Source organism: Salvelinus fontinalis, chromosome 16, assembly GCF_029448725.1.
Source record: "Salvelinus fontinalis isolate EN_2023a chromosome 16, ASM2944872v1, whole genome shotgun sequence".
NCBI classification, from domain to species: domain Eukaryota; kingdom Metazoa; phylum Chordata; class Actinopteri; order Salmoniformes; family Salmonidae; genus Salvelinus; species Salvelinus fontinalis.
The window spans coordinates 30,450,969-30,473,873 of NC_074680.1; the positions used below are offsets into that span (position 1 = coordinate 30,450,969).

At 41.8% G+C, this 22,905-nt stretch overlaps 2 protein-coding genes across 6 annotated transcripts in view; both read right to left on the minus strand.

Moving 5' to 3' along the window:
- Positions 1-2,043: 2,043 nt before the first annotated feature.
- Positions 2,044-14,664, minus strand: LOC129812978 (zinc finger FYVE domain-containing protein 21-like). Of its 2 annotated transcripts, XM_055865033.1 has the most exons (8): positions 14,437-14,664; positions 9,378-9,428; positions 7,952-8,120; positions 7,121-7,196; positions 6,841-6,932; positions 6,400-6,453; positions 5,096-5,226; positions 2,044-4,925 (listed from the first exon to the last, which is right to left on the minus strand). In XM_055865033.1, the coding sequence occupies exons 1-8, from the start codon at positions 14,560-14,562 to the stop codon at positions 4,890-4,892; spliced, it is 735 nt and encodes a 244-aa protein (XP_055721008.1). In that variant the 5' UTR covers positions 14,563-14,664; the 3' UTR covers positions 2,044-4,889. The 2 variants fall into 2 exon arrangements, with proteins under 2 accessions (XP_055721008.1, XP_055721009.1); XM_055865034.1 differs by lacking the exon at positions 6,400-6,453 and having other exon boundaries at positions 14,437-14,655.
- Positions 14,665-18,254: 3,590 nt separating this feature from the next.
- LOC129812979 (kinesin light chain 1) overlaps positions 18,255-22,905 on the minus strand; it is a 51,055-nt gene continuing 46,404 nt past the window's right edge. For 3 of the 4 annotated variants that reach the window (XM_055865036.1, XM_055865035.1, XM_055865037.1), the window contains one exon: positions 18,255-21,093. In XM_055865036.1, coding sequence (XP_055721011.1) covers positions 21,028-21,093 — 66 coding nt within the window. In that variant the 3' untranslated portion in view covers positions 18,255-21,027. The remainder of the gene's footprint in view (positions 21,094-22,905) is intronic. The other variant, XR_008753091.1, reaches the window with a different exon arrangement.

A 22,905-nucleotide genomic window follows, 5' to 3' on the forward strand; every position in this document is an offset into this window, starting at 1 on the left:
AAATGTGTCTGGAGTAAAGGTGGTCTAAGAGTTTTTTTCCCCTCTGATTGCACATTTAACATACTGATAGAAATTAGGTAAAACAGATTGAAGTTTCACTGCATTAAAGTCCCGGCCACTAGGAGAGCCGTCTCTGAATGAGCGTTTCCCCGTTTGCTTATGGTGGTATACAGCTCATTGAATGCAGTCTTAGGGCCAGCATCGGTCTGTGGTGGTATGTAGACAGCTATGAAAAACACAGATGAAAACTCTCTAGATTATCTCATGATAAGCTGTAGACCACACTCTCAGACGAGCAAAACCTTGAGACTTCCTAAGATATCGTTCACCAGCTGTTGTTTACAAAACATACATAGACCGCCACCCCTTGTCTTACCAGAGGCTGCTGTTCTATCCTGGTGATACAGTGTATAACCCGCCAGCTGTATGTTATTCATGCCGTCGTTCAGCCACGACTCGGTGCAACATAAGATATTTTAAAAATGTATGTCCCGTTGGTAGGATATACGTGCTTTTAGTTCGTCCAATTTATTATCCAGCGATTGTACATTGGCCAGTCGTACGGATGGCAAGGGCAGATTAGCCACTCATCGGCGGATCCTCACAAAGCCACCCCGATCTCTTTCCGCAATACCCCTTGCGGCTTTTTCTCCTGCAAATGACAGGGATGAGGGCCTGTTCAGGTGTCTGGAGTAAATCCCTCTCTTTCGACTCATTAAAGATAAATTCTTCATCCAGTTCAAGGTGAGTAATCGCTGTTATGATTTCCAGAAGCTCTTTTCGGTCATAAGAGACGGTAGCAGCAATATTATGTACAAAATAAGTTTTAAAAAACAACAACTAAATCGCACGGTTGGTTAAGAGCCCATGAAATGGCAGCCATCGTCGCTGGCGCCATCTTACAGTCCATCCAATGTATAAGGACACCATGTCGGTCGGAAGATATGATATCCATCGCTACCTGAGGCTTGATGACAAGAGGACCAGTGTTCAGAAAGGCAACAGACCACCTGGCAGCCTTCCGGTATTTGTGGGACCCTTTCCTCACAAAATGTAGAGAAAGGTTCATCCCCAGCGACTGTGTCAGTGGATGAGCAGCTTTCCTACAGACGTGACACTTGGCATTCAGACCAAGGAGTTCAATCTTGGTTTCATCAGACCAGAGAATCTTGTTTCTCATGGTCTGAGAGTCCTTTAGGTGCGTTTTGGCAAACTCCAAGCGGGCTGTCATGTGCCTTTTACTGAGGAGTGGCTTCCATCTAGCCAATCTACCATAAAGGCCTGATTGTTGGCGTGCTGCAGATGGGACAACCTTCCAGAAGGACAACCATCTCCACAGAAGAACTGAGGCAATGGAAACATGTGAGGTGATAAAAGAGAGAGCCATGCCACCACCATTCAGAGCAGCCAGGGCCAGATGAGGAAGGATAGGGAAGTCAGCTCCTGGTGTTCTCTGCAAAGAGCAGTCACATGCTTGTGGTTTGTAACAAATGCATGTACTAAGAAAGCATAAGTAAGCATCACACACTGTTCCTTTTAGTGTTCATGTTTTCTAAATTCACAATTGTTAGCGTTGTCATTTATATTGATGAACTTTGGATTTTCATTTTTTTTTTTTTTAATATTATGGTGGATTCATGTTGTTCTTCACACAAAGGTTTAATGTGAAACTGTAATATTGATTGTAAGAAAAATGCTATTATTTTCAAAAGCCGTTATGTTATCATTCGTGCGAGTGTAGTATTTCACTACTCGCATTAACATCTGCTAACCATGTATGTGACCAATAAATGTGATCGAAATGTGTATCAAACCGTTGAGCGACTAAAAACATTTCAAACAATAAAATAATTATTGAAAAGGTCCAAATCACTCAAAATAATGTCTCACAAAATAATATTTTAGACCCATATAAATAAAACAGATATTACAGTTGCGGGTCATTTTGACCCAGCCTATGCATTCTTGGGGCGCCATGTTTACTATGCATCCTAGGGTTAAAATTATTAATTGACCTTTCATTTAATAATGCAAGAATCATGGTCATTATTTGTAAATACAATTTATGAGAAAAGAGTTACAATTAAATTTATTGAGTTAAAATAATGGACATTTCTTGACATACTATTAGAGATTGTAATAGGATTACTATTATGACAGTGACTGTACAAAGGGAGACCATAAAGAGCAGTGGTACTTACCATAACTGCTAAATGTGTCAATTTGACAATGCCATCTAGTGCAAAACTACCAATTTCAACTTGAGTGAACACTGAATGTAAATATCAGAAATAATTAAGTCTGGCCATCTCAAAAACTGCTGCATCATGCAGAAACAGTTTATATGTCCAGCATCGGGGCATTGAAATAAGCCTGAACCGTAGGCAAGGATATACAGAAAATGTTGTGAATGCAGATAGTAATGCATCTTACGCCTCATGCCCACTGAGTTCCGGCAGAAGTAATTCATTGTCAATGGAGCAGTCCGCATTGCTACGTTGGGGGGTACCACTAGGCTGCGGTGAGTTCTGTGTACCGCATGCGTATAATATGTTCAACTCGTTCGTGGCTTTACAGTGCGGTGGTACAAACGGAAGTACAACTAGATAAAAGCTAGCTAGTTGGAGTCTGTAAAAAGCAAAGTACATGTGTGTCAAGTACGGTAAATACGGGCTAGACTTCCGGAAAAACAAAACGCATATGCATTTATTTGGTGGACAACGGGCATTAGACAACATTCTTGTGAACTATGTGCAGCCTACTTGGGAGCAGTCCTGATAAAAAAATTAAAAAAGGAATATCAGCAACCTTCTAGATTCCGGCTAAATGTCCACAATTCTCTGGTTTGATAATACAAATAATATTTGGTCAAAAATATTAGTAGGGTTAATAAACCGTCAATTCGTAAACTCAAACCTCTGTCTGGACAATTGTTCCTTTATGTTCTAGTCAGGTCATTACAGTATTTTATTTGGTATGTGAAGCATAATACGTTAGATATAAGCCAACAAAACAGAAGAGTAAAAGTGTAACATTAAACAGCATATTGTACCCTTAGATTAAGGGTTAGACTGTTGGTGTTGTGGCTGTGCAATTAATTTAATAAAAGTAAACCAACCCAACATGAAAACAAAATGTTTAAGTCATCTTGTAGTGTAGGAATAAACTTTTTTTATACAACTGCTACAAAAACTATACTAAATATTTTAGCTGTAAAAAGTACATACACCGCATTGTGTTAAAATAGGAATATTTAACAAAATAGTTTATACAAAAATTCTATGTATGGGACTACATTTAAAGAATTTAATAAACTGTGTGTGTATACACACACACACACACACACACACACACACACACACACGTGGAAACCTGCTCGTCGAACATCTCATTCCAAAATCAGGCATTAATATGGAGTTGGTCCCCCCTTTGCTTCTATAACAGCCTCTACTCTTCTGGGAAGGCTTTCAACTAGATGTTGGAACATTGCTGCGGGAACTCGCTTCCATTTAGCCACAAGCAGTAGTGATGTCAGGCACTGATGTTCGGCGATTAGGCCTGGCTCGCAGTTGGCGTTCCAATTCATCCCAAAGGTGTTCGATGGGGTTGAGGTCAGGGCTCTCTGCAGGTCAGTCAAGTTCTTCCACACCGATCTCAACAAACCATTTCTGTATGGACCTCGCTTTGTGCATGAGGGCATTGTCATGCTGAAACAGGAAAGGACATTCCCCAAACTGTTGCCACAAAGTCAGAAGCACAGAATAGTTTAGAATGTCATTGTATGCTGTAGTGTTAAGATTTCCCTTCACTGGAACTAAGGGGCCTAGCCCGAACCATGAAAAACAGCCCCAGACCATTATTCCTCCTCAACCAAACTTCACAGTTGGCACTATGCATTGGGGACGGTAAGAGTTCTCCTGGCATTTGCCAAACCCAGATTCATCCAACGGACTGCCAGATGGTGAAGCGTGATTCATCATTCCAGAGAACGCTTTCCACTGCTCCAGAGTTCAATGGTAGCAAGCTTTACACCACTCCAGCCAACGCTTGGCATTGCGCATGGTGATCTGTACGGAAACCCATTTCATGAAGCTCCCGACAAACAGTTCTTGTGCTGACGTTGCTTCCAGAGGCAGTTTGGAACTCGATAGTGAATGTTGAAACCGAGGACAGATGATTTTTATGCGCTTCAGCACTCAGCGGTCCAGTTCTGTGAGCTTGTGTGGCCTACCACTTTGCGGTTGAGCCGTTGTTGCTCCTAGACGTTTCACAAGAGCACTTACAGTTGACTGGGGCCGCTCTAGCAGGACAGAAATTTGACGAACTGACTTGTTGGAAAGGTGGCAATCCTATGACGGTGCCACGTTGAAAGTCACCGGGCTCTTTAGTAAGGCCATTCTACTGCCAATGTTTGTCTATGGAGATTGTATGGCTGTGCGCTCGATTTTATACACCTGTCAGCAATGGATTTGGATGTAATAGCCGAATCCTCTTATTTGAAGGGGTGTCCACATACGTGTGTGTGTGTATATACCACTAGAATCAGTGAATAATCTGTGGATCCCTAAGGAAGGGATAAGGATCCAAATCTGCCAGCACTGAAAGTAGAGTATAGACAGCATGTACAAAGAAACTTAACTTGAACTATGTCACAGATCACATAACAAATTACCTTAAAAGCGTTACGTGAAGGGAAATGGTTATGCCAAATGGCTTATGTATTTGATAGAATTAAGAATAGCAGCATTAGATGGGTGGTTGGCCAAATAGTGCATTTCAGTCACAATCCATTGAACTGTCAGCATTTAGAGAATGTGAGACGGAAGGGTAGGAAAGAAAACACTTGGTCTGTGCCATCACTCTCAGGCTCTGGGCATCTTAGCAATGAGTCACCGGTCCCGAGCTTCATACAGCAGTTTGGCAGCCTGTCAGAGAACAGAGACATAGTACAGGCAGAACTATTCAAAATAACTATTCAACCACATACACAGTACGTAATGTCAGGTCTGAAGCCTGGATATCACAACATAAATTCCAGTAGTATCACATATAATCTTCCTTTTAAAACACAAGGCAGCCTGTTAATGTGGTGTACCTTGTGCATAGCAGCCAGCCATGAGGAGGCAGTCTTCTTGTCGTCTGCTGCCTCCATGCGTAACTGCTGGGGGTCCTGAGAGCCAGTGGGTTTGTAATGGAGCAACATGCCACTGGCCCTGGAGTTTCCCCCTGGACACAACACACAGTTAAGCACAGCCTGGTCTCAGACCAGACGTAACATAGTAAATATGTTATGTATGGTTACATAAGACAGATGGTTACTTAGGGTGGTTGGTCGGGGTGGGTGAGCATATAATACAAACATCTACCAACCCAAATCTCATCACGTACAACTTTAGCATTTTAGCAACTTTAACTACTTTTTAGTTACTTGGCATGTTGGCTAACCCTTTAACCTATCTCCTAAACTTAACCCCAAGCTAACACTAGCTAGAATTCGTAACATATTGTACATTTTGCAACTTCATAACATATTGCACGTTTTGCAAATATAATACAAATTATAATTCGTAACATATCATACAAAATGGGTGATGGACATCCACAAATATTTACCATACGAAACGTAACATATAATACTAAATGGAGCATCTCGGATTTTCATACAGAATAATACAAAATGCTATAAGACCAGGTTGTTAAGTAAGGTACAGTAACAACACTCACTATCTTGGGATGTACTCTAAAAGCTTCAGCTCAGACTTTGTAAACCAAAACTGCTACCTGGCTGGTGTTCAAACTAATGACCTTGGTGAAAAAAAAAAAAGTAACCTTACAACATATCTCAAAAGGACACAATAGCAAACATTGATTAAACAAAACATGCAAGTGCTTCTTTGTTAAAGACTGGCATGTGCCATAAATCACTAATAAATCTATAGACTTGAAAAAATAAACAACAACATATCAGACGTTCACAGAAGAAGTTGATAGGAATGAGGGAATATGTTTGGATGTCTTGAGCTGTGAACTGGGTTGTGTTCAGTAGGCACAAAGCGGAAGAAAACAGCCCAAACCGAGAGAAACAGGAAGGTGCCACATGGAAACTGTCAAATCAAGTGTTTTGATATGGTGTTGCCTAATGAACACCAGCCTGGTCACAGTTAGAGGGGCAATGAGGCTCACTCTGGGTGTTTAGTTACACACAATCCCCCCCGTGGAAGCATGCATGGGACACGGATTTTAAGGACGTTGCCTTTGTTCTACCACTGATATAAAATGCATGTACAATGATAACAAAGGCATCCTTATCAAAAGCAGGGCCAAAAACTCTGGAGGCTGGTGAACTTAAGATGGGGAGGAATAAGGGAGTGGGGGACGGGGGAGTATAACAGTGCTAACCTTCAGAGATATACTGACTGTCCCGCAGACTTGTGTAAGTGTGAATGTCATTCTCTAAGGTCATAAGGAGAAAAGGCCAGGCCGCCCAGAGGCAGAGGGAGAGAGGGAGAGAGTGTTAATATTAAAGCAGAGAGGAAACAGTCAGGCACAACCACCACCTCAGTATACTTACCATGCTGTTAGATCAGTTAAGGGGTTTCAAATCAATACAATGAAAAGACACAGTCAACAGAATTTTACTGTGGATTTATGATTATACTTGCGTTCATAAAGAGGAGATGGAGCTAGTTCCTCCACCCACAGGAATCCATGTCTCTTAAATCAATAAGCATTCAACGAGCTGCACAGTATCGCTGCTGTACGGTCATACTGCCCTCTGTACTGAGACCAATCAAGCCAGAATGAGCAAACAACCAAAGAACATCGGATCCAGAGCTTTACCTTCAGGAGTGGACTCCTCCGTCAACACCTGCATACTGGAGATCCGAGACAGTTCCACCTCAAAATGGCTCTCCCCATCAAAGAAAAGATACCTTAGTGGAGAGGGAGAGAAAAGAGAGGTGAGACAGTGATGTACTGAAAGTCTTAAAACTGCAAAGTGTACATTTTCTAAAGTGGTTCTATCAAAGCACAGATAAGGTATATGTCCTTCCAGCATTAACCTAAATAACTCCATTCTAGATACTTTCCCTTTGTGTAAAATGTAAAACACTCACGATACCTGTGGTTGTTGGAGAGACGACACATCATGGTCTCAGACGTCTTTGAGGTGCCAAAAGTGACAATAAAAGAACCACCTGAGTATGACAGCGAGGTCATAACCAGTGAGTCAAATTAAAAAAACATACCAATCAAAAATCCCTCTATAAACCCATCCAACTGTAGATACCTCCCAGTCCACTGGTGTTGTACTAAAGGATAATCTTGGTTAACCCAGAACTAAAATCTATCTTAATTTGGTTGTTTACATAGTATAATCTCTCGTGGACAGACAAAGGATACAGCATTGTTTGACAATGCTATCTGGCTAACATGACCCCATTAGTCCAAAATTCTACAAGGCTTTCTCTCCAGGTCCCTGCCACTGCAGCAGGCCCTTGCCCTGGAGCTCACCATGCTGCAAATTGATTTTTAATTACGGGCCTGGCTGAGTGGAAGGGGCCTATTTATAACCACACTGGTCTGCACCAACACTCTTCACTAGCCTCAAAATGGCTCTCCCCATCAAAGAAAAGATACCTTAGTGGAGAGGGAGAGAAAAGAGAGGTGAGACAGTGCGGGGCAGGACAGCATCACCGCAGACCTAGCCCTGCTCACTAACCGCCCTCATATATATATATATATATATATATATATATATATATATATATATATATATATATATATATATATATATATATATATATATATATATATATATATATATATATATATATATATACACATATATATATACACACACACACACACACACACACACACACACACACACACACACGTCTGTGAGTTTGGGTGTCCTCCTTACACAATTGATTCATTCCTTTGAACTCACCTCCCATAAGCACTTTGAGCTGTTTGTCATAGAAGTCCATTTCCTTCTGGGAGACCAGGCTGCACTCGCCACACTGCCGGACTGGGTCGACGAAGCACATCCTGGGCAGAGCCACCTTTTTACTGCAGCACTTATCACAGAAACACCGGCCACACCGCCGACAGTGGTGCTGAACATCAACAGAACAAGAGGAAGGGAAGCAAAGGTAATACCAGGCAAAACTATGTATCCTATTGGCAAAAGTAACATTTTGGCTCAAAGTCAGGTTAAAAATGTAAATACAGTTATCTGATATTATCTGACCAAAAGTATGTGGACACCTGCTCGTCAAACATCTCATTCCAAAATTATGAGCATTAATATGGAGTTGGTCCCCCCTTTGCTTCTATAACAGCCTCCACTCTTCTGTGAAGACTTTCAACTAAATGGTGGAAGGTTGGAAGCAAGTCCCCGCAGCATTCAGCCACAACGGCATTAATGAGGTGGGTCACTGATGTTGGGCGATTAGGCCTGGCTCGCAGTCAGTGTTCAAATTAATCCCAAAGGTGTTCGATGGAGTTGAGGTCAGGGCTTTGTGCAGGCCAGTCAAGTTCTTCCACACTGATCTTAGAAAACAATTTCTGTATGGACCTCGCTTTGTGCACAAGGGAATTATCATGCTGAAACAGGAAAGGGCCTTTCCCAAACTGTTGCCACAAAGTTGGAAGCACAGAGTTGTCTAGAATGTCATTGTGCGTTAAGATTTCCCTTCCCTGGAACTAAGGGACCTCGACCGAACTACGAAAAACAGCCCTAGAGCACTATTCCTCCTCCACCACACTTTACAGTTGGCACTATGCAGTCGGGCAGGTAGCGTTCTCCTGGCATCCACCAAACCCATATTTATTCTTCGGACTTGATTCATCACTCCCGAGAATGCTTTCCACTGCTCCAGAGTCCAGTGCTGGCGAGCTTTACACCACTCCAGCCGACGCTTGGCATTGTGACCTTAGGCTTGTGAACTCCGTAGTGAGTGTTGCAACCTAGGACAGACTATTTTTATGCGATACGCGCTTCAGCACTCGATGGTCCCGTTCTGTGAGCTAGTGTGGCCTACCAGTTCACAGCTGAGCAGTTGTTGCTCCTAGATGTTCCAATTCACAATAACAGCACTTACAGCTGAACGGGGCAGCTCTAGCAGGCCAGACATTTCACAAACTGACTTGTTGGAAAGGTGGCAATCCTATGAACCACCGTGCCACTTTGAAAGTCACTGAGCTCTTCAATAAGGCCATTCTACTGCCAATGTTTGTCTATGGAGATTGCATTGCTGTGTGCTTGATTTTATACACCTGTCAGCAACAGGTGTGCCTGAACTAGCCAAATACACTAATTTGAAGGAGTGTCCACATACTTATGTATATTATGGGATCATAGTAAATCAAACCTTTCTTGTAAGGAAGTCATATTTTTTGTCACACTGCATACAGCTTGGGCACTGAAAAAGGAAAAGGACATACTTTTGGTTCACTCAAGTTCAAACATGGACACAACAATTTGATTCACAGTTTAAATGGATTACCAAAAGACCTCTCCTTTACAAAAGATGATCACAAACCTAAGGCTTACAGTAACATACCCACAGACTTTATATATTTAACTAGGCAAGTCAGTTAAGAACAAATTCTTATTTACAATTACGGCCTACCAGAAGGCAAAAGACCACTTGCGGGGACGGGCTGGGATTAAAAATAAAATATAGGACAACACACAGCACAACAAGAGAGATGCTACATAAAAGAGAGACCTAAGTAAAAGTTAGCCTAACACCGACTGTTTTAATGCCACCACATCTTAAAGATCAGTGTACCATTCAAATACATGTTTGAAGAGGCAGTGAGGTGTGACAAGCTGCTGGACAGGTTTACTGTAAGGTTCACACACAGCTATGACTCATGGCCATCCCCCACTCAAGTGTTTTCCAAAGTGGACCCATGTCATAACCATGATTAGCCAGGGTAGCCCCTTGTGGTCTTTATGGATCTCCACTATCGTCTGGCCTTAATGTGCACAGCAGGTAATATCCTGTCCCACTGCGACCAGTTTGTACATAAAACATTCTCCATTAAGGCAGCAAAGGCTTCGATTACCTCAACTTGATTTAAAAATGGGGAGAATGTGGGTAAAAAATATTTTTAAAAGGAGGGGGAAAAAGTGTATTTTCTTTATGAAACACATTTGTCCACCACCATACCAGAGTGGCTAATTAATAACTAGAATTTTAGGAATGATACTTTCTGATGTTGCATTAACTAGGCAAGTCAGGTTGCATCAGACCAGTGGAGGCTGCTTGGGGGAGGACAGCTCATAATAAATGGCTGGAGTGGAGCATTTCATTAATTCTGCTCCAGCCCTTACCATGAGCCCTTCCTCCCCAATTAAGGTGCCATCAGTCTGTTGTTTACCCCTGGCTGAATGCAGGGCGCAACATCAAGAAGTAGCATTCATACGCGTTAGACACTAGCATGGTGGTGGATAATCAAATCCCCCCCCAAAAATGTAATGGTCACGTACACATATTTCGCAAGTGTTACGAAATGCTTATGTTCCTAGCTCCAAAAGTGCAGTAATCCCTAACAATACATGCAAATCCCAAATATGAAAAGGAAATATATATAATATATATATATATAAAATGCAACAATTTCAAAGATTTTACTGAGTTAAATACAGTTCATATAAGGAAAATCTATGGATTTCATGACTCAGAATATAGATATGCATCTGTTGGTCACAGATACTATAAAAAAGAAAGGTAGGGGTGTAGATCAGAAAACCAGTCAGTATCTAGTGTGACTGCTATTTGCCTAATGCAGCACAACATCTCCTTCGCATAGAGTTGATCAGGCTATTGATTGTGGCCTGTGGAGGTCCTGGGCTGGCATGGTTATACATGGTCTGCAGTGGTGAGGCCAGTTGGAAGTACTGACAAATTCTCTAAAGTTACATTGGAGGCAGCTTATGGTAGAGAAATTAACATTTAATTATCTGGAAACAGCTATGTTGGAAATTCCTGAAGTCAGCATGCCAATTGCATGCTCTTTCAAAACTTGATACGTCTGTGGTATTGTGTTGTGTGAAAAAACTGCACATTTTAGTGGCCTTGTATTGTCCCCAGCACAAGCTGCACCTGTGTAATATCCGCTTCATGATATGCCACACGTCAGGTGGATGGATTATCTTGGAAATTGAGAAATGCTCACGAACAGAGTTGTAAACAAATTTGATCACAACATTTCAGAGAAATAAGCTTTTTGTGCATTTGGAACATTTCTGGGATCTTTTATTTCAGCTCATGAAACCAACACTTTGCATATTGCGTTTACATTTGTTGTTCAGTGTATATCGTGTGTATAAACATTATTGATATACACTGCTCAAAAAAATAAAGGGAACACTTAAACAACACAATGTAACTCCAAGTCAATCACACTTCTGTGAAATCAAACTGTCCACTTAGGAAGCAACACTGATTGACAATAAATTTCACATGCTGTTGTGCAAATGGAATAGACAAAAGGTGGAAATTATAGGCAATTAGCAAGACACCCCCCAAAACAGGAGTGATTCTGCAGGTGGTGACCACAGACCGCTTCTTAGTTCCTATGCTTCCTGGCTGATGTTTTGGTCACTTTTGAATGCTGGCGGTGCTCTCACTCTAGTGGTAGCATGAGACGGAGTCTACAACCCACACAAGTGGCTCAGGTAGTGCAGTTCATCCAGGATGGCACATCTATGCGAGCTGTGGCAAGAAGGTTTGCTGTGTCTGTCAGCGTAGTGTCCAGAGCATGGAGGTGCTACCAGGAGACAGGCCAGTACATCAGGAGACGTGGAGGAGGCCGTAGGAGGGCAACAACCCAGCAGCAGGACCGGTACCTCCGCCTTAGTGCAAGGAGGTGCACTGCCAAAGCCCTGCAAAATGACCTCCAGCAGGCCACAAATGTGCATGTGTCAGCATATGGTCTCACAAGGGGTCTGAGGATCTCATCTCGGTACCTAATGGCAGTCAGGCTACCTCTGGCGAGCACATGGAGGGCTGTGCGGCCCCACAAAGAAATGCCACCCCACACCATGACTGACCCATCGCCAAACCGGTCATGCTGGAGGATGTTGCAGGCAGCAGAACGTTCTCCACGGCGTCTCCAGAATCTGTCACGTCTGTCACATGTGCTCATGTGCTCAGTGTGAACCTGCTTACATCTGTGAAGAGCACAAGGCGCCAGTGGTGAATTTGCCAATCTTGGTGTTCTCTGGCAAATGCCAAACCTCCTGCACGGTGTTGAGCCTCATACCACCCTCATGGAGTCTGTTTCTGACCGTTTGAGCAGACACATGCACATTTGTGGCCTGCTGGAGGTCATTTTGTAGGGCGCTGGCAGTGCACCTCCTTGCACAAAGGCGGAGGTACCGGTCCTGCTGCTGGGTTGTTGCCCTCCTACGGCCTCCTCCACGTCTCCTGATGTACTGGCCTGTCTCCTGGTAGCGCCTGCATGCTCTGGACACTACGCTGACAGACACAGCAAACCTTTTTGCCACAGTTCGCATTGATGTGCCATCCTGGATGAACTGCACTACCTGAGCCACTTGTGTGGGTTGTAGACTCCGTCTCATGCTACCACTAGAGTGAGAGCACCGCCAGCATTCAAAAGTGACCAAAACATCAGCCAGGAAGCATAGAAACTGAGAAGTGGTCTGTGGTCACCACCTGCAGAATCACTCCTGTTTTGGGGGGTGTCTTGCTAATTGCCTATAATTTCCACCTTTTGTCTATTCCATTTGCACAACAGCATGTGAAATTTATTGTCAATCAGTGTTGCTTCCTAAGTGGACAGTTTGATTTCACAGAAGTGTGATTGACTTGGAGTTACATTGTGTTGTTTAAGTGTTCCCTTTATTTTTTTGAGCAGTGTATGAATAGAAACATTTGTATACTATATAGAAAAGCAGTAGTTCTATAGGATGAGCCTTGACAAGAATACAATATTTACATATGTAGTGGATAAAACAGTATGGCTCAGGTGGTGGAGGTCCTTGATGATATTCTTGGCCTTCCTGTGACACCGGGTGCGATAGATGTCTTGGAGGATAGGCAGTCAGCCTCCGGTGATGTGATGGGCTGACTGCACCACCCTCTAGACCCCTGTGGTTGGGGACGGTGCAGTTGCCGTACCAGGCGGTGATACAGCCCGACAGAATGCTCTCAATAGTGCATCCGTAGAAGTTTGTGAGGGTCTTAGGGGCCAAGCCAAATTTCTTCAGCCTCCTGAAGTTGAAGAGGCGCTGTTGGAGGTGTGGATGGACCATTTCACGTTGTCAGTGATGTGCGCGCCAAGGAACTTTTCCCCTTCTCCACTACGGCCCCTTCGATGTGAATGGGGGGTGCTCCCTCTGCTGTCTCCTGAAGTCCACGATCAGCTCCTTCGTTTTGTTTACTTTGAGGGAGAGGTTATTTTCCTGACACCACTCTGCCAGGGCCCTCACCTCCTCCCTGTTGGCGGTGTCAGTAACTAGGCCTACCACTGTTGTGTCATCTGCAAACTTGATGATTGAGTAGAAGATGTGCATAGCCACACAGTCATGGGTGAACGTCAATAAAGTGTGCATATTTTCCAAGGGTTTTTTGCCTTCTCTTCATTAAAACTAGTTAAGGAGGAAATCGAAGCCTTTGGAGCCTGAATTAAAAATGTTTTACGTATGAACCGGATGCCAGTGGGCACAAGTGTTTCATCCGGTTGTGCACATCGAGCCAAATGGTGGCTGCCCAGGCTAGATCATGATGCATGTGGACATCTCGTAGAGACGGCGAGAAAGAAAAAAAAACTTCTAATTAACTTGCAGTCATATGAACAGCAATGACTTGCTGAGGCAACTTTGGTTCTGTATTTTGGTGGTACCTGATGCAAAGCAGTTAACGTTAGCTACTTGATAACGTAGCTAACTAACTAGTTACTGTAGTGACGGCTCCATGTTGTCTAACTAACTTACTAGAACACTACAGGCAACTCTTTGGCATTTATAGCTGAACACGCCACTTCGATACAACCTTGACCCGAATTATTTTTTTTCGTAACAGGTTAGGAGAATTAACCTAGTACGTTAGGAAAAGGGTTAGTGAAAATGCTCTCCTAACCTAGCTAACTTACCTAGGAAAAGTCACTTCGCGACGTAGTTGTATCGAAGGAAGAGGCGTGTTTTTTGGGAATCACATTTACAGCTAGCAAACTGCTGAACATTGTTAAAACCAACACATGCCAAATTAAGTATCTAGGCAGTTATAAAACAATGTTATTTTTAAAAGCACACGTATTTTTTTTAATACTAATAATCATACGCCTATGGCATTCAATCGTGGGATAAGTAACGTTAGCTGGCTACTGTCCCGTACAGACACTGTCAAGTCCGAGCGGCGTTGCCCTCTTGTAATTACCTCTCCAATAGTCTCTTACCTCTTTGTCCGGGACCCACTGGGGTTCATTTAACGAAAAAGGGCTGTTAAACGCTCCATTCTCCGGGACCATTCGAAGTCCACTTGGGCTTCGGACCAATTTCTTGCCATCAGGCACTGTAGACATTTTTCCAGAACCTATTTTTTTAGCTCATACTGAAAAACACTCATATCGTATTTGATGGACAGAGCCGTTGTCCAATATAAATGCGTGGAGTATAATCACTGATGTCATGTGATGAACCGGAGCAAACGAAAAGCAATGTTGTTTTGGTTTTCTGATCCCACCCACATTTTTTCATGACATTTTAAGAAAAACATCTACACAAACTAGAGCTGTGTTCGAATACCCATACTAACATACTGCATAGTATATACTATTAGTTCAGCCGTGCGAGAGAGACAGGTTGAGGTTTCCAGGGTTAGAGTAGTGCAGAAGTTGTCATATGCTGATGCAGTTAAGAAGGTAGAGGAGGAAGGGTTAAGGTGGAGGAGTGGTGAGAGTAGCAGAGATATTCCCGTACAGAAGGATAGGCCAAAAAGTGATATAAATTTCAGTAAAATTGGATTTTTAGCATTTGTAGCAGTGGTTATCAGCTGTACTGCAGGGGATGAAACGGAAGTCGCAGAAAATTGAGGTTGCTGTGGCAGCTGCAGAGAGGTATTTGGGTGTGCGAGACTTGACATCAGAAGAGTTAAAGGATGTGTTAAGTGGTGATGTCTCATCCTTCAGGATGATGACACGAGGTAGAAATAAATACATTTAATTAGTGGAGTAGGATGGTGTTAATTTTATTTTATATAATTTTGAAATTAGTGAGTGTAGTGTTAGATGGTAGGTTATTAATTTAGTACATTTTTATTTGTCAAGCAAAGTCTCCAGTCTAGTAGGTGGCGGTAATGCAACACATTGGATGCCAACCGCCGTTAAAACGCATAGAAGAAGAAGACTATTAGTTTATTTTAGTATACTGGAAACGAACGATATCCTTTCAGTTGAGCGCTGTGCCTGTCTACCGGAAGTCGATGCTGTTTATATGCAACCTCTTGCTAGATTGTTAGTATAACAAATGACTAGCTAGACATTTTACGACTTCGGGTGTGTTCTTAAATTCAATCTGGAGTGCCAGAGTGCACTCTGGGCGTTCGTAAATTCAAAATGTTGTCAGATTGAGCGCACGCTGGACGCTCATGCCGAGGAGTAGGGTTGATTCCAGCGTTCTGACCTTAAAACCACAGTCACGCACCCAAGCTAACTAGCTAGCTACTTTTAGAAGACACAAATGAGAACACCTCACTCTGACCATTTTACTCGCCCTAGCAGAGCTGGTTAGGCAGTTTTCATGTTATCCGGAGCGTTGGTGACTAACTACTACTGGCAACAACTTAATTACGCATTTTGCCGAGGTTTACTGACACCGGCCTTATTCAACCAGTGTTGAACGTTTGCAAATGCATCAGTTATTCTGCGCTCTGGTACATTCAGACGAGTGCTCTGAAATCGGAGTAGATAGCCAGAAAGAATTTACGAAAACACCCGAATGTCCATTGACAACGCAGAAGGCACTTAACTAAGAATGACGGTAATAATAAAATCAATACACGTTGGATAGTTAGTAAGCATATAGTTAATATACTGGCAAATTTATGTATTAGTAGCTAACATACCGGTACATATTTTATTTTTACCTTTATTTAACTAGGCAAGTCAGTTAAGAACAAATTCTTATTTTCAATGACGGCCTAGGAACTGTTCATGGGCAGAACGACAGATTTGTACTTTGTCAGCTCGGGGATTTGAGCTTGCGGTTACTAGTCCAACGCTTTAACCACTAGGTTACCCTGCCGCCCCACATACTTCTGTAATGATAGGTATGTGGTTCGTAAGGATAGCGTCGCTAACAAATTGTCAGTGTAAGGTAACTTATTTGAAAAGTCATGACTTTATTACATTGCTTAACATTTGTCATAAATAGTTCAACCAATGAATTTGTATCCGCTTTCGTTTGACTTCGGCTGCATTTTCTTCAAAGCTGTGAAGCCACGCCCATTTCCAGAAATAATTGCATTATCGGCCCTAAAAGCACGGAAATAGTCTCCACTTTTATACTTCGTATTTTGGCTTTTAATCGTCAGGTTTTCTTGTCATGGATCTTCAATTATAAGCATTTTTTTTTCTCCACACATTATATATGGAATAATCTATACACTTTGTTTTTAGAATATTGGTTCTGAAATAATATCCTATTGGTGAGCCAACTTTTATTTATTATAAGGAATTCTTATCACTTTACACCTAACGATTTTGCAATTGTTTTAGATACCATTCCCTCATGTGTTGCTTTATTATTCAGGAACGTGTCAAGACCTGACCCTTAGAACATACGTATGATTAATCCTGTTGACTCATCAGTAGGAAAGATTTGTTTTTCTTTTGATCCATTCAACAACAATAGAGCTATTACAAGCCTTGTTTCAGCAGGATGTTGTATCTATACCTTATGTCATGCCTTACTGGAACGGTTTTACTGATATCTGTTGGGGAAAAAGTTGGGATGTTGCCACACACATACCTACGTATTAACAAAATTAAGGAAGTGTCTTTTAAAATTATTCATAAATATTATCCTGCCAACCAATATATGAAGAAGTTGAAGAAAAACTAATTCAAATTGTACCTTTTCGTAATGACCACCCAGAAACAGTGTTGCATCTTTTTTGTCATTTTATTCATGTAAGGGATCTGTAGCAAGACATAAGTATATTTGTAATTGAACACATTTAGAAAGATTTTATACTATTATGGAGAGATGTACTGCTTGGATTCCTTACCTACGATAAAATACGTTGAAACGATGTTATGAAATGTAATTATTTTGGCCAAATTTCATATTCAAAAATGTGCATTTACAAACAAAACACCACATTTTCTTACCTTACAAAAATAAATTGAACTATATTTTAATACAATTAAATACTCCAACAACAAAGATGTTAGAATCTTTGGCATAATGACTATATCCATACAATGACCAATAAGAAAACTATATACTCAATTTACGTCACAAATAGTGCAGTTAGTATGAGTATTCGAACACAGTTTAGGTTTCCATCTAATTAGCAACAGATTTCCATGCGAAATTGCAATTAAAAATCTGTGAGTGATGACAGTGCACATAAACATACATTTTGATGTTAAATTCTCATGCACCGAATAATAAAAAAAACAAGTTAAATAGGTTTCCATCGCATTTTCAACTCAGCTGGTTTTCTCACCATATAGCAAGTGTGCCCACTCTGGTATTAGCAAGTGCGCTCTAGCCAAGAGCGCGATCTCCTGTTTATTTCATCTGTAGCCTAATAACTGCATGCTTTCCCGACGAGTCGTAGTGGGAGGACCACACATGTCATCGCGTGACTCCACGTTTACTTCGATATGTTTATTATATCAATATTTGCGCATAAAAGCGTTTCCATCTATATTTCCCGCATAATTCATTATAACGACACAAAACAAAGATCCACATTGTATATCTAGCGTATTTTGTTTTGTAGACATTTTTTCCACCTATATGATTTATAATATTGTATCTTTAAAACAAATGTTCAAGACTCATTAAATATTTTAGATTCACTAAACAAGATCAGTTTTTGAAAGTTTAATAAATTATGGATTACAGATATAGTCTACTTAATAAAATCCAGTAGGGGGCGGTGAGAGAATGATCATTATCCTGTATGTCTATCTCCCCTGTCATGCTCTGCTCCATGATCCAATGCTCCTTTATCAGACGCAAAAATTGTAGAGGGACTAAGAAAAACATTTGTATTATTTTATTCATACAATATATTTTTGAAGGGCAAACACTTCACCACTGTTTATGGCCTGATCCAGCCAGCACAGCAGGCAGCCTAAAGGAGAGAGGCTGGGAGTTTGGGCAGTTACCAATTGTTTGATCCTATCATCAGTGCAGCCCAGGACATCCCCACACATACACACTCCAGGACAACCCCAAACAAAAATTGCACTTTCAAAAACAAAGGAACAGATGGACAGTAGAGAGGCTGGTGCATTGACTGTTAAGACCCACTAACAATATGGTGATGTCATCATGAAGATTTCCCAACAGTGTTTCACTGGTGGAGTTCGCTTTGCATGGCTTGTTGCACCAGGTGGGTTGAGATTTCCCTTAAGAACCAATGGAATGGTCTAAAAGGATCAACCGGGGGCACCTGGCCATGCAAAACTAATTTGTTCAGGGCTTGTTGCCCTTCTCCATAGGAATATGTGCATCACCTCAACAGTGACTCAGAGTACCACTGCTCATAGGATTACTAATTTCAAATAATTAACCACAACGGTCTTTGAGTTTAAGAATAGGATTCATACATTCACTTTATCATTACTGTTTTGCCAGTAAAACAAAATACTTCAGGATCAATACTTTGAAGAACAAAGAATATCTTGCCAGGCATTTGAGGGATTTCATGATCATTTAAGTTTGTAAAAATATGATCATAAACACAGAGGCAGGGGGTGATTACATTTCAGAAATAGGGTCCTCTTTTCTCTCAACACAGTATACTTGAATTAATGCTTCTGATATAAAAGCATACATTTTGTCCTCAATAATTCAATGTCCAGCCCTATGAATTGATGTGCCTTTCTAATCAGTTGGACACTGTAGTAGCTTACCAGCAACTCTGAGCGAACACACAATGGAGAAAACACAAATAAAGCAGGTTGATGATTGACATACAAACTGATCAACAGTCAAATGGGAGCATCCAACACATACTTAGCTTACAGGTTTGTGCTTATGTCAAAGTTCCTTGCATTTGTATATTCTATCCTGACGAGCACAATGTTATAAGAGTATGATCTAATATATACATAAGGTAAGGCTAAAAGCTTGCACAAGTTAATCACATGCTTCGTTGTGTGTTACACAAGTAAAAGTTACGTTTTTCAAATTACCATTACCATACCATTCTGCATAGAAAAGCCGATGCCTGTTACTGCATGAGCCACTAAATATTTTTTCTATTTTTTACAAACTGCAGTATGCAGTTAACTATACCACAGACCTACCTCTGCTTGAAATGCTCAAACAATTTCTGGTATTTACTAAGCAAATTACTCACTACTCCATGGTTCACTCTGCTCATGACAGCTAGCTTGTTCATCATTAAAATAAGTCCTGTTCCTTGGTAAGTCTAACCGGTGTTTTCCCTTTAACCCTCACTAGTGCTGTTCCTGGTGAAGGACTGGGGCCGACCCTGATCCTATGCTTTCTAAAGTCAAATGTAAGTCACCTTCCTTACATAAGAGAACGATATCACACATCCCCATCAACACAGTCCACCAAACAAGCAATCCAAACCCATGTCGGGTCAGTAGGGTGATGTCTGTGAACCAAAACAAAGCATGCTCCAGAAAGTTTTGAGAACAAAGTAAAACGATGCAAATGGGGTGGTGACAGACCTGCAATCACTTTTTGGTTGGATATTCATAAAGTACAAGTTCTTTAAGATTGATTTCACTCTTTATACACAGTCTTACTCTTAATTCATCATTCAACATCCAGAAACAGACTGGTACAAATTGTTAAACAATGTTTCTACTCTAGATTGTAACAATGTTATTCACCTATTACTGGAAATTGCCTTTGACCGTTAACAGGTTGGTGTTAAATATCTTGTGTATAATATCAAAACTAGCCTGGCTAGCGATCTTCTGTTCTGTGACAATCCTGAGAAATCGACAAGATATACTTCATGTGCCAACACAACGCTCCTGCCTCATAACTTCATATACATGGAGCAGTTTTTTCAATTGCAGTAAGTAATATCACTATAAAAAGAGGCAGAACTATCAGTTTCTAGAACTCTGATGCCAAGAAACAAAAGATTCCCCCAGAGCAGCGTAGGAAATACAATAAAACAATTTACACAACCCAAATGTAAACATTAAACTTCATATAAGCACAGCTATCACTTCAATAAAAACACACAGGACATCAATTTGGACGTAAAGGGGGAATGAGATACTCTATTGCGACCTCCTGAACTGCTCACCTATTCCATTAAAGTGATAACCAAATTATCTAAGTTATTCTTTAGATCTGTTGAGGAAAGGTAGAAAAAAGCAACCACACAGAAAATAAAAATGAATGTTCTCTCTCATGAGCACTCAATCAATCACAAAAATATAGGTGCACACTTACATCCACTCACATTTGACATAGCATTATACACTTGTCCTTCATTATAACTAATCTCATGTTGCAAAAATATATTTTGATATTAAGGGAAAACATTTTTATAAAAACCCTCTAAGAAAACCAGCGACTATATCAAAGTGCAATGAGATTTTTAAACCTACGTGCTGTAGTGAGCAGATGGACGGTTGTGTATGGTTTAGGAAGGGTTTGTTTGGTTTAACCTGGGGGGGTGTAACGGTTAGTCAGCTATGTACATGATTATATTGGAGATGGACAGCTCACAGGCAGAGGCAGGATCTGAAGGTTGGGGGTGGGGGGTTCAGGAGACTGATCCCATGACCTCTCACCTCTCCACTCAGTTCTAACTTTCAATGTGCCAGGTCATTGTGGCTGGCACTCAGGTCACGACTCCTTGTCAGATTATTATTTTGCTCCTAGAGAAGGAAACAGAGGGAATGGGGTTCAGAATAGGTTGAAGAAATACCCCAAAAATATATATTCATGTAGAGGGTCCAACATCACAGATAAAAATGTCTGTTTTTCTTGAAAATTGAATATTTACCTTTTATTTAACTAGGCAAGTTAAATAAAAGTCAGTTAAGAACAAATTCTTATTTTCAATGACGGCCTAGGAACAGATTCAATATACACTGCTCAAAAAAATAAAGGGAACACTAAAATAACACATCCTAGATCTGAATGAATGAACTATTCTTATTAAATACTTTTTTCTTTACATAGTTGAATGTGCTGACAACAAAATCACACAAAAATGATCAATGGAAATGAAATTTATCAACCCATGGAGGTCTGGATTTGGAGTCACACTCAAAATTAAAGTGGAAAACCACACTACAGGCTGATCCAACTTTGATGTAATGTCTTAAAACAAGTCAAAATGAGGCTCAGTAGTGTGTGTGTGGCCTCCACGTGCCTGTATGACCTCCCTACAACGCTTGGGCATGCTCCTGATGAGGTGGCGGATGGTCTCCTGAGGGATCTCCTCCCAGACCTGGACTAAAGCATCCGCCAACTCCTGGACAGTCTGTGGTGTGGCGTTGGTGGATGGAGCGAGACATGATGTCCCAGATGTGCTCAATTGGATTCAGGTCTGGGGAACGGGCGGGCCAGTCCATAGCATCAATGCCTTCCTCTTGCAGGAACTGCTGACACACTCCAGCCACGAGGTCTAGCATTGTCTTGCATTAGGAGGAACCCAGGGCCAACCGCACCAGCATATGGTCTCACAAGGGGTCTGAGGATCTCATCTCGGTACCTAATGGCAGTCAGGCTACCTCTGGCGAGCCCATGGATGCCTGTGCGGCCCCCCAAAGAAATGCCACCCCACACCATGACTGACCCACCGCCAAACCGGTCATGCTGGAGGATGTTGCAGGCAGCAGAACGTTCTCCACGGCGTCTCCAGACTCTGTCACGTCTGTCATGTGCTCAGTGTGAACCTGCTTTCATCTGTGAAGAGCACAGGGCGCCAGTGGCGAATTTGCCAATCTTGGTGTTCTCTGGCAAATGCCAAACGTCCTGCAAGGTGTTGGGCTGTAAGCACAACCCCCACCTGTGGACGTCGGGCCCTCATACCACCCTCACGGAGTCTGTTTCTGACCGTTTGAGCAGACACATGCACATTTGTGGCCTGCTGGAGGTCATTTTGCAGGGCTCTGGCAGTGCTCCTCCTGCTCCTTCTTGCACAAAGGCGGAGGTAGCGGTCCTGCTGCTGGGTTGTTGCCCTCCTACGGCCTCCACCACGTCACCTGATGTACTGGCCTGTCTCCTGGTAGCGCCTCCATGCTCTGGACACTACGCTGACAGACACAGCAAACCTTCTTGCCACAGCTCGCATTGATGTGCCATCCTGGATGAGCTGCACTACCTGAGCCACTTGTGTGGGTTGTAGACTCCGTCTCATGCTACCACTAGAGTGAAAGCACCGCCAGCATTCAAAAGTGACCAAAACAGCCAGGAAGCATAGGAACTGAGAAGTGGTCTGTGGTCACCACCTGCAGAACCACTCCTTTATTGGGGGTGTCTTGCTAATTGCCTATAATTTCCACCTGTTGTCCATTCCATTTGCACAACAGCATGTGAAATGTATTGTCAATCAGTGTTGCTTCCTAAGTGGACAGTTTGATTTCACAGAAGTGTGATTGACTTGGAGTTACATTGTGTTGTTTAAGTGTTCCCTTTATTTTTTTGAGCAGTGTATATAGATTCAGTGCCTTGAAAAAGTA

Bases quoted from the DNA above. Each gene is read 5' to 3' on its own strand.
- LOC129812978 (XM_055865033.1), bottom strand. From the start codon at position 14,562: ATGTCTACAGTGCCTGATGGCAAGAAATTGGTCCGAAGCCCAAGTGGA. The intron at 8,121-9,377 runs GTTTGATTTACT...GTTGATGTTCAG, and splicing joins ATGACTTCCTTACAAGAAAG to CACCACTGTCGGCGGTGTGG. The intron at 6,933-7,120 runs GTATCGTGAGTG...CTCTCCACTAAG, and splicing joins CGTCTCTCCAACAACCACAG to GTATCTTTTCTTTGATGGGG.